The 13,189-nt window shown below is 39.9% G+C and overlaps 1 protein-coding gene across 1 annotated transcript; it reads right to left on the bottom strand.

The window, feature by feature from the left end:
* Positions 1–3,330: 3,330 nt before the first annotated feature.
* On the bottom strand, positions 3,331–12,967 carry LOC124141845 (protein shisa-5-like). Its single transcript, XM_046509999.2, has 4 exons — positions 12,841–12,967; positions 8,002–8,116; positions 6,806–6,993; positions 3,331–6,304 (listed from the first exon to the last, which is right to left on the bottom strand). Exons 1-4 carry the CDS (start codon positions 12,887–12,889, stop codon positions 6,039–6,041), a joined length of 618 nt encoding a protein of 205 aa, XP_046365955.1. The 5' UTR covers positions 12,890–12,967; the 3' UTR covers positions 3,331–6,038.
* Between the last annotated feature and the right edge of the window lie 222 nt (positions 12,968–13,189).

Below are 13,189 nucleotides of genomic sequence, written 5' to 3' on the forward strand. Positions count from 1 at the left end.
CCTTGGATATTGTCAAATGACATACTGTAGTTCTAATTATGTGGAGGAAGGTGAAAATAGATCAAAATATGTTTTTCAAGACACCGAAATTGGCCACATTTGTTGTTTACAGATCTCGTTCAGTTCAAGCTATGTAAGGTTTCCAAGCGCTGTCTAATAGGTATCGAGTGGTTGTATTGTGTGACATGACTCAGCATAATTTGTGTCTTCGTATCGAAGGCGATTGACACCTGATGACGTTGTCACACATTAATTTGTCTGGTCCAGATTCGATTATTTACAACATATCCTAAAGCATATGATGTAATGAGAGCCAACCACATTCAATCCATATTCGGTTCTCAATCGACATCCAGTCTACACACAGACCGTACGGGGCCCGAGCTAAAATCAGCGCTGGTTTGGGATATTTAGCATTGTAATGTTTGTGAACAGATACAACCAATGGCGATTTGGTATCACCGCCTTTCGCCTGGACACGTGCGTCATTACGCGGGTTGATTGATGCGTTCTGAGCCTCATATAGAAAGAATTGCATGACAGTGTAATCTTTTGTTGTGGACTTTACATGCTGTTGTGGATAGAAGTATATCCACAAAACCACGAGTCATTTGAGTAAAAAAAGCGGGTGTGTGTGATCTCTGGACAAAGGACAGCCCTGAGGAATGTGCAGTAATCAACCCCCACACAGGTTCACAGTAACACACCCACACTGCCACACTGAAGAACACATTAATGCTTCGATTGTTATCGTACCCAAGAAAATGTGTAAACCTGTATATACGAATACCGAACCTCCTAACCCCCATGCCCCTGACGTTTCCGCTCTGTCAGTAAGATGTGAAGTAAACAATACCGGAGACATTAATGTTTGAAGGAATGTTTTCCTCAACACTTATCAGGTTTGGGTTTTTTGTTCAGTATATAAATATCATATAAAATAGAACATATAAATATATGACTGAACGCCAGTTGTTGGGTATAAGTTGGTCATGCCCATACCTTCCTCGGTGTATCGACCAACACACCTACAGTTTAGTTCTTGGAAGCTCTTTGACCAACGGTGCATCTGTTTTCCCTGGAACGGCGTGGCGATCGCAGTTGCATCTACAGTTAGCGTAGTTTAATAACGGGCCACTATTTTACACGTGGACTGTGTGTGGCAATGATGCCCGACCTCACGGGGATTACTGGCTAATGACAGGTGACATGGACACCATACTTGCCATACATCCGATGAGGATCGGAAGGTTGTGATGTGTGACCTTGCTGATAGGACCCGGCGGCAAGGCACCGTTGCTCGTGATGTCAACAGCTTATCCTATTTGTCTGACTTGATGTTTTCCAGGCATCCGTGATCTAGATTTAATATTGGTGACACTTTCATTCACTACACTCGCTTATCCCTGTAATGTGGGCTGATGGCGTGTTTCAAGATGTTTAAATAACCCTTGGCGTTAAGTAACATGTTTTGAATTATTGCTGTATTGAAATATGAAGTGCCCGGACTCAAATCACACTCTGACTGCACTGCATATGTATACGTACACATAATTATGCAATTACAATTCTACCACACTCTTATAATCATGTTTAGTCACCACCCTAATTGATCGAAATACACCACAGTGGGAGGTATATTACAAGTTTAGGAAGGATCAAGAGGGGTACATATGGTTTTATGTGTCCCGCGTTAGGTTTCATACCACGAGCCGGGCGAGCACCCGAGTGCTCCTGTTACAACGGATTTATCTTACCGACATGGTTTAATGTGACACTGTGAAAGAATTAAAACAAATTCAAAATTGATAGAACATAGCTGTTCGATTAAGCTGAGATTACCTTTGCTATGTCACGTGACTTTCATTGACTCGGAAAAAGCGTGTGGCTTTGTGCTTCGAGTCAAGAGATCAAGATCACGAAAATCGATCAGATCTCATCATTTTGACATGGGACACGTGAAGATCCGGGGTAGAATAGGTCTTCAGCAACCCATGCTTGTCGTAAAAGGCGTATATGCTTCTCGTAAGAGGCGACTCTCGGGATCGGGTGGTCAGGCTCGCTGACTTGGTTGATGCATGTCATAGGATCATAATTGCGTGAATCGATGCTCATGATATCAATCACTGGATTGTCTGGTCCAGACTCGATTATTTACAGACCGCCGTCATATAGCTGGAATATTGCTGAGTGCGGTGTTAAACAAACAAACATTCTGACATGGAGGTAAGATCATGATTATTATTGGTTCCGCTTGAAACCAGCGATAATGCACAAAAAGTAACATGTAGTTTACACACCGATGGGGTTATGATACAGGGGCTTCATGTATGTTAACCAAGGATGCCGACTCTGATAAACAATACCAGTACGGACAGAACCGTAAAATACATTCATTTAATATCTGGGTGCGACTAGCATCAGCTCGCAGTCATTACAATTGTTCACGTATATCTCCCCACTGATGGTGCAGGGAAAACACTGCACTGACAAGTAGAGTGTAATCAATATATCATCTCCCGTGAGACGTGCGGAACACAATCACCATGGACCTCGTTACCTTGGTGCCACAAACAATAGGGTCAAACACAAACTTCCTAACACGACGTAGCATCAACAAATCATATAATATATATCATGGAAATCTACATGTTCGTTTGAAAACAATACGTTCATGTTCCTGTTCATATGGTAGCCCTCAAGAACCATTGTGTAGTAAGGTTGACTTTTTCGTCTGATGTAAATATAATGATCGATTAACCATATGTCTCTGGATGAAGACTTGTTTTGCTTGCTCGCGGCATGACGATAAGCTTGAGGGTAGTATAGGCTGATATATTTGTGTCCACTGCAAGACCCTCTGACTGGTGGTCATAATGGCTTTGGGTGTTTATAGTACTTTGGTTTGAGATCAAATGGGGGCAATCAAAGCTCGCACAAACCGGTTTCTGGTTTCCCTCATTATGGCATTGTTGCATTTTACAAAAGCTTCTATTCTAGGTCCTGCAACGGGAACTTCGAGGGTATTTTATCTCGGGTATCACTCTGAACCAACAATGTGCGTGCGTACATGTATGTATGTGTATGTGTTTGTGTGAGTGTGTGTGTCTGTGTGTCCGTGTGCCTGTGCGTGTCTGTGTTGTTGTTCAGCAATATTCTCGTAATATGACGGCGGACAAGTCAAATAAATGTTTGATATTGTGAGCAACAAGACCCCCCGCCGGGATACGATGACGCACTCTTACGACCAACCTTGGTTGCTGGGAACCACTTCCAAACCGGAAAACCAGAGTTCTTTCAACTGAACACATCAGACAATATCATTATTTGTACCTTTCAAAACTTTATTTACAACGTTCAATCAACAGTTCAACGTAATAGTCAAGCTTCTGTAAACTTGATATCATATAGTTTGTCATGCTTGACAAATATCACAGTCTGGTTCAATCAAGCATGTGTGCATATACAAACCCTATATCATCCGAACACATACACTATATACACCTGTGGAAGGCAATGTCTTTCACTGGTGCGATGATTGTATTCGGAGTAGGGGAGGTGACGTCTGTGGGTAGGAATTTTATACTCACCGCCAAAAGAAACGCGAACCATAGAAACATATAGAGAAGTATGTACGTTAAGAAGAGATGTAATCAGTGTGTAACAATCAATGACAAAACTGACAACCAGTCAAGTGTTACCACAGAGTCTCTTCATTTTTATCACGATATGCTGCATGTGATTTCTAAACTTTACACGCTAATCTTGCGCGAGACAAATGGTGCATCTCGAGTCATGGATCTATGACGTCACATATGGTTGCGTTTCAAGAGCGTCGGTACACATAACATACCAGTATGTTCATTTGTGCATCGAACCAATCTGATATCTCTTAAATATGAGTAATTCTTCATATATTAACCAACATGTAATGGTATTCGCACGTGTGCACTTCGTACATTGTCTCCACAGGTAAATATATCCAGTTATTACAATGGTAAAGTCAGGATATTTTATCGATGGCAACTTCTATAGGTATGCTTATATCGTTGTCTTGCTTGACAGCGGTATAAGGATCTGTGCCGAAACGTCGCATTATAATAGAATATGGAACTTGTCGTCCGTAAAATATCCTTCCTTTACTGTTACTTTCCAACTCAACTTCTACAAATGACAGTCAAACAGTTTATAACAATGGTGAATTTATGATTAAACGTAAATATTGAAACAGGTAAAGTGTTGTTTCAAAGGCTAAAATTAAAAGTTCCTTTGAATATTGTTTCGTCTGAATGTTGATTCTCTGTACGAAAACATATTATGCACATTAACCTACTATACTCTTGTGTGAAGACAATAGTTGCCCGATTTCGTGAATCAGTGTGCAATGCAATGACAGGTAACTCCCTATGGACACACTATGACATCAGTATCTGTATACGACTTGTGATAACAAACTAATGTACAACTGTGTACAAAGATAAATCACCGGATGTGAAGAATATTGTGGTGGAAACTATATACAAGTGCACTGGTTGTACTGAGCGTTAGACACTGCTGTAAGGCACAGTAGTATTAGGGAAAGTTTAGAAAATGTAAAAAACAATTGTCTATTATTTTCCATTTATATTACATGACTACAAATTACACAATGTAAGTTGGATGAAATATGTATATGCATTCACTGATATATTTACCGTAATATTATTATGGCCGTAACTATATAAATTACACTCAGGAACTCCTTAGCATCACTTGTCAATGATACGGAATGATCATTAACTTCTTGTCTGTTTCTTGTTTAACGCCGCACTCAGCAGTATTCCAACTGTGTGACTGTTGCCTGTAAACAATCGAGTGTGGACAAGATACCCCCAGTGTAATGTGATAAACATCCCTCCACATCGTCATGGTACGATGACATGCAGTCAACCACGTGACCGAGTCAGACCTGTTGTGTCTTACGACCCCCATAGGTTGCGGGGACCCAGTCCCAGCCCTGAATCCCCATGGGGCATTCCATCACGGATAATAGCGTACACAAGTCGGACATACACTGTACAACAGGTATTTGACAGACGTATCGAAACTATAAACACATGGGGACATACATGAAGCCCTTACCTACATGGTGCTTTGGTGTGGCGTGTTGTATGTACAAAGTGAACGACTTTACCCCACACGGTAAACCAGGTAACTATCGAGAAGGGACGAGGATGGTTGTTAGCATTGCTACAGATGTCCACCGGTCTGTATTAAGAAACACTTACATTTTTAAGGTATTAGGTATTTTTATAATGAAAAGTAGTAAGGGATCGCTCTGCATTCTTTGGCAAATTAACACTTTAATAAATCAAGATATGGAGAACCCCTCATCATAATTTTGCACAAAACTGTAAGTTTTAGTATTCAACGTTTCAAAATATATCAACCACGTACAAACTCAGCGTTCATCTGTAAAAAAATGTATATTTTCCTTTGTGTGCTTAGTGTGCTTAGGTGTTTTCTATATTATCGATAGAAAAACGTGCGTATTTACATAATATTTCCACACAGTTTACTGTACAGTCACTGTGTCATTTCAGCAGGAAAGGTTATTATGCAATAACGTTATACTTAGAAACCCGATGCGACCACTACCGTCGCTGTGAACGATGCGCGTTCTGTCGCAGGAGTGAACTTTATTCACTGGTTGTTTGTTATATAGCGCGGTGTATTTCACGATGTGACTTTAAGTCTGTGATGATTATCACTAGCTCCGCTGCACAACGACGATAAATGGAGTTAACATATGTGATTACATAGCGTCCTGTTATATGATAGTCCTTGGTACGCAGTGAACACACAACCATATTAACAGACTTTTCAATCGTTATGTTTATATCGTTTTTTATGTGCATGAAAAATATAAATATTCTCTTGTAAAAACGTTATTTTGTACTTGGTAAAAAGCCTTGAATCGAAATAATACCTTAGCCACAATACTTAGGCCTCTTGCTATCACAAAGTATATTTTTTTTTATGGAAATGCCAGCGATGTTCTATTGTTTTGTTGGAGGGTAGTACCCAGGGGGATAACCTTGTATCTGATTGTAGGCTGGTGGGGGTGCATTGTACCCTGGGGGTGGGGCGCTGTAGGACGGGGGTGGGGGCACATAGCCTGGGTCCAAGGGTGCAGAATGGATGGGTTGTTGTTGTTGTTGGCGCATAGGTTGTGGAGGCTGGGGGTATGACATTGGTGTCTGTCCGTAGGCAGGAGGCTGATACATGGGCGGGTAGGCCTGACGAGGCTGGCCCATCATTGTTCCTGAAACGAGCAATTGGTATTGTTACGTGGTGAATATGTTTCTATTAACATTTCTACAGAAAACATGAACTCTGGACGAAGAATATACATTGGGCATATCATGTTCAGATGCATTTGCTTTAACGCCGCTTTTAACAATAGTTCCGTTATGTTACAGCTGAATGTGAGTGGAAAGCCGGAAGTGATGCACGGTTTAGAAGTTGATGAAGCCTAGATCACGGATATGGTAATGATAAGACCTAGAAAAAAACATAAGAGGGAATCGGGGATTCGAACCCGCAATCACCTTTTTCTGACACACATAAGGGAGGCAACTCTGCACAACAAATTACTGCGCCTTATGCGATTGTAAATCGTGTGCCTCCAATTCAATTGCAATTGTGTATTAAGGAGTGACGACAATGCGTCTTCAGTTCTCCAAATGGAGGGAATTCGTGAAGTGTATGGCATGATATTGCACTCCTGGGTTTCAGTTTACATTTGGCAAGTAATATGAACTACCTGATGTATGCGATACGTGTACAGTTTGCACTTGCTGGGGTGCAACTGCACCTGGCCTCATCACGCGTCCATAGTACCGCTTCCTCTTACACAAGTAGGTGATGATGATGAGGCAGAAGATGACGAAGAGGATGCCTATTACGATGCCAGCTGTGCTGCCACCGCTGAACCGAGCGTTGACAGTAGAACTGCAGCATAACGAATATATCTCACTTACACCCCGTTCATGTGGACACTGATTCGTACATGAATATTTATACACACGAAAGTTAGTTACAGTAAGCAAATGAGTCATGTATGTAACGTTGCACGAGGAGTATATTTACACGAACAAATGATGTCATGTAAAACGATATTTACATATGGGTAACTTTACATGGGGAGCAAATTTGGCCATGTCAACGGCCAGGTTTGCCTAGCGTGTAAAGTAATGGCATCTTATCCAAATATAGCTGTGTTGTGCATCATGTCTAAATATCCTGCAGGCAGAAATGATCGATTCTCTTGTTTTAAGTGGAGCAAAACATGGACGTGCACTCGACATTAATATATAATTGTGAACGCAAAGTATCTTTACTTTCACATACATGAGTAGATTTAATCCACATCCAAATATACTTATATATGTATTTCTGGCCATGTGAACAGGGTATTAGACATTGTTGAGTTGACATGTACATGAATATATATGATATTTATTCTATATGTCAATATACATTGTAGCATTCGACAACTGTGCCAGATGGTCCATTCAGTCTTTATCGATCTGAAACTGAATGTGTTGTAAAATGTTACATGTACACTATTATTATTGGCACATCACAACTTGTCACAGATGAAGTCATTGCATGCCATCGTATAGATTAACATATAGCCCCCGAAATAAAGGTATCTTATGTAAAAATCTACAAAATAAATTCCTAATGGAACCCCGAACAATACTCAATTTCAGCTGAGGCAATCAGGACTTGAGATATTAATTTATTAATGTACTCTCTTGGGCTTGGGTGACAGACTAGCCACCATACTCAAAGTGTTGTTTAGAGTAGCGATTAGCTGACATGTTTCTTTATTTAAACACACACACACACACACACACACACACACACACACACACACACACACACACACACACACACACACACACACACACACACACACACACACACACACAGAACGTGTCTCCCCTGTGTTACCTGGAGCAGCAGTATCTGGTCCTGGAGGAGCCGCAGCAGCCATAGTTGCAGGGGAAGTAGGTGGTGCTGGAGTAGTAGGTGTAGGTGGTTCTGCTGCACAGCACACTCAGCACGTCTGGAAGCAGAGTGACACAACCATCAGCCTACGCATGCCATAGTGTGACGGGGAGTGCAAGCTCATCTACTTTCATTGTACACATGAGGTTAGGTTGGGCAAGCTCTCGAGATAATGTTAGGACCTGCTGATCATGGGTTCACGACCAACATTATCCCTACATATGTTATTGTACAATCAGCACCGTGTCAGTCTCATCACCGTGATCTAAGCGGGAAAAAGCTAGCGTGGCCTAGGGGTAAAGCGTTCGCCCGGAGGAGCAGAAGGTCCGGGGTTCGACTCCCGGGCACGTCATATTAAAGACGCTACACTGTCTGGCACTCGACATTAAGGGGCTAAAAGCAAGGACTGGTCGGCTCGGAGTATACTGTGTCTGAGTAGGGTATTCATGTTAGCGACCACTATAAAATTGGCAATAGTCCGGACTAGTACAATCAGACACACACACGTGCATGCACGTCGCTCTATTAATGTAATAATCTTGGACGCCACGTTAAATCCCATTACACATTACCTCACATTTCTGAACACTATCTCATGTACAATAGAAGATTTATTAGTTTTAAATTGTAAATATCACAACGCATATTTATGCACATCGACATATCAACAATGAAAGTTTTAATTGGAACGAGGGTGCACGGGTGGCCCAGTCGTCTGAGGCGCCGCGATTCGCTGTGCAGAGTTGCGTCCCTTGGGCACGCCAGAAACCTCTGATTGTGGGTTCGAATCCCGGTTCTAGGTTTCTAGGTTTGTCAGCACCATACCCGTGCTTGTGGGTTTCACCGAAGTGGTAAACGTCTGAGACCTAAATCTGCTTCCAAAATTTTGATCAATATACAAATTGGTTTTTATTCTATTTTAAAAATATCTTAAATTCACCAACAGTTTATGCATTAATGGCGTCATCAGACAAATGGTTCCAACGCGTAATAGTGCATGGGAAAAACGATTTAGCATAATAATTTGTCCTACATCTCATATTCTGTAAAATTTGCCTATCAATCTATACCTACTGTTAGCAGAGGCATTTCGAGGTATTAGGCAAGAGAGCTATTCAGGCGTGAAGCGAATGATCATTTTATAGCAAAGAGTTTGTTTTGAGTTCTGGTAGACTGGTACGATGTAAGACTTGTACATAATCTCTAGCAATTTGCGTGAAAGGCGGTATTTGAGACCATATAGACAATTCACCATAGGATTTACTTTTCTAACAATACTATCAATATGGAAATTCCATAAGCAATCGTGTTGTGTCATTAATCCTAAGTGATTATGCATAACAACTTTATATCATTATCAATTCTTCTCATGTGAAATCAATGCTTACTGGTTGGAAATGTTTTACGCGAAAACTGTATAGTTTCCGTTACTTGTGGATTAAAAGTAACTTGCCATTTATCAGCCGTTTGAAAAATAGTATCTAGGTCATTGATAAGTACATTTGCAGTAGTATATGGATCTTCTACTATTATATATAGCTAAAAGACGAACATAGCTATCTGTACCATCACCTTTATCATTAATGTACACCAGGAATAGAAATGGTCCTAAAACTGACCCTTGAAGGAAAGCAGCCATTATAGATTTTGATCCAGATCTATTGCCCTGAATAATTACTCTCTGTTGTCTGTTTTCAAGGTAGCTGCTAAACCACATTAATAGAATTCCATCGCTACCACATGATTTCAATTTCAATAATATACCTTTATTGCACACTTTATCGAAAGCCTTGCTAATTATATAACGTCACAAAAGACAGCTCTAACGTCATAACCACTATCCAAAGCATTAGTAATAAAATCATATACATGTGTTAGCTGATAAACGGTACTGTCTCCAGGTACAAATCCAGATTGTAAATTAGTCAACATATTATCATAACTGAAAAAATGAACACGTACTTAAGAACACACTTTTCGAAGACTTTCGCCAAACATCTAGAGAGAGCAACCGGTCGATAGATTGAACATCCATTAACACTCACCTTCTTATAAATTGGTATTACAAAAGCTTCCTTCCATACAAGTGGAAAATCTGAATTACTTAAGAACAGATTATAAAGTAGCGCAAGAGGGTCCGATATGGAGGTTGCAAGTAGTTTTAATAATCTATTGCTAATTCCATCTGGTCCAGCAGCTTTAGTAGTATCTATTGACATCAGAACATCTTGGACTTCCTTCCAAGTTAATTTTATATCACTTAGAGTAACATTATTATAGATAACATTGTGAGGTTGCTCTCTGTCTGGATGTAGAACTTGTGACTGTTCTATACAATAGTCAAAAAGTACATTAGCTATTGAGCCAGCTTCATTATGAAGTATACCATTGTAATATATGGAAAGTTAGTTTTCATATAATTTGTAACAAACCGCCACCAAGTTTAAGGATTGCAGTTGTTGTTTATTTATGAACAGATGAAAAACCTGTTTTTGCCTTTCTTACTGCTGTAGTAACTCGTTTCTTAGTAACCTGAACTGAATTCTCTTTTTAGCCTTTTTATTCTGGCGATTTCTCTGCCGAATAAGTCTACGGATGTTGGAAGTAATCTATGCTCCATCAGTTGATTTATTTTTACTGACTTATTCGGTATGAAAATATCACCTATATTTACAAGAGCCCTTACAATAGCATTTGCAATAACATCAAAATCTAAAGAAACAATCTTTTCGACCCAGTCTACATTAGAAATGCTTCTATTTATACTTTCAACATTGGCTAAAGCGTAGTAATATACTTTTCTTCATACGATAAAATCGGGGGAATATTTTCTTTGATCGTTACATATACAGGACAGTGATCACTGCAAATGAGATCCAGCACACCTGATTCACGTACCAAATCAACGTTAGACACCAATATCACATCAAGTAGTATAATGTACTGGATGTTTGCGTGATTCTAGTTGGTTCAGGGATGATTTGTTTAAGTCCAAAAAGGGTTTCTAGATGTCTCGTCTGTCGACAATTTGTACTCAGATAATCGATGTTATGAACAATGATAGTTGCCATGTTCAGACCAATAGCATCTCTAATAAATTGTTTAATCGCATTAACATAAGCGTCACGTTTGTCAGATCTATAAAGGTCTCCAATCAGATAAGAACTGTATTATTTTACATTTAACCTGTTCCCATATCGCCTCAAGCCCAGTTGAATGTAGCTGGTCAAGATCCTCAACACGAAGCTAATTTTTCGCATATATGGCAACACCCCCGGCTCTTGTTGTCGTATCTTTCCTAAAAGGTAAATGGTAACCTTGGAGACATGTGTCTTTCCGGTATGTAACCAGGTTTCTGTTATACAACTAATATCATACGATCATAGTTCTGTGTAAATCAAACCTATCTTATCCTTAATGCTACGCACATTTAAGTGTATTATTTTCAAATTGGCCGGATACATAGGTCCTGGGTTAGAATGAACCACAAAAAAAGTAGATAAGCTAATAAAAAGATAGAGAACCCTGAAGAATATTGGCAGAGCGTTCCAAAGAAGCGAGTAATGTATATCATACCCCGCATATGGGTATCGAGTAAAACCAATTCAAAGGCACCAACCGCCAGCTTGTACTGAATTATATCAATCGGAATCGTCAATGTTAAATATAAAGCGAATTTTTACATTACTATAAACATATATCAAGTGTTTCCCTTAAATTAATCATTCAGCCAAATTCCTGTGAAACGAATTAATTGTTATTTCATGAGCTCATGGCGTTCCACAAACTATCATATTCAAATATGTAGGACGTATATACAGTGAGTGGTCTGCCGTCATAAGTAAACATGTAGTTGGGACGCATGTCCACATACGGCGCTATGCATTATGTACAATAATAGCGGTCCCTTGATACACCGTAATGTTCACGATAGCAAAGTACACAGTAATCTACAGAATCATGTATGGTGACATTCATCAGAAGAAGAGGAATGACACCATTGGTAGACACACACATACCTGTACCCCCCCCCCCCCCCCCCCACACACACACACACACACATACCTGTAACCCCCCCCCCCCCCCCCCAAACACACACACACCTTTATTTTGTCCGATTTCTATTTAAAGCTCAGTTACTTTATAATATATATCTCAGAACAGGGAGCAGTATGTATAAGATATTCACATTTGACACGACTCCCCAAACGCTCTCTATTTTGTTTCAAAAATGAAGATGTATCAGCCTTAATCTATAACAAACACTTGGATAATCCTAAATCTACAATTGAAAGACATCTTGAATGATGGTGACAGTTTACTGACATGGAATAGGATGCATACACGAAACGACAGGTTACATACACATGCCTATGAGGAAAAATAGGGTATGTATATGTCAGTAAGAAAATAAATATATTATGTCGTATTTGTAGCATTTTGCTCTGGTACATTGACAGATCTATGCCAGTGCTGTATGTTATTTTGGGTGTAAACAATTGGCTTCTTCGAATTTGTTAACACAACGTCCTCACGGTGTAAAACCACACCATGTAACATTCCTACACATAATACGCATCACCAACAATGCAAGAATCATGTATAACTGACCTCATTCTAACGACTGTGTGGTGACAGTGCGATATTGATCGACACATCCACCATTTTCGTAGAGGAAGTGTTGCAATGAAACTGAAGCATTTTGTCACTATCCTGATACTTTTGTCAGACGCATTTTGAACGGATAGATTGACCAGACTTTACGTTGTAGTCAACCCTTACCTGACACGTTGAAAATTAGCAGTAGTAATTGGTATGAGATGTATTCCATGACTCAGTAGAAACTCCGTCTCCTCTTCATCCGTGGGCTTCGATTGTTCTGTGTTTGCGTGAACTGCCCGTTGCCATTGGTACAATCAATACCGGGTGAACAGCAATATTGATTGGGATGGTGTGCAAATCTGTATCGGAGTATAGTGTATAGGACTATAGGTACATGAGTTTTGAGAGTTCAGATTAGTTATTATGACATGACTGATAATGACTATTGCCGAATGCGCCACATTTTCAGCTGTGTGCATTTCACCCACTCTAGCCGGTAATTAGTTAATCAGATTACCGATACCTTTAA

Source organism: Haliotis rufescens, unplaced genomic scaffold, assembly GCF_023055435.1.
Source record: "Haliotis rufescens isolate VD_foot unplaced genomic scaffold, xgHalRufe1.0.p SCAF_7, whole genome shotgun sequence".
NCBI classification, from domain to species: Eukaryota; Metazoa; Mollusca; class Gastropoda; order Lepetellida; family Haliotidae; genus Haliotis; species Haliotis rufescens.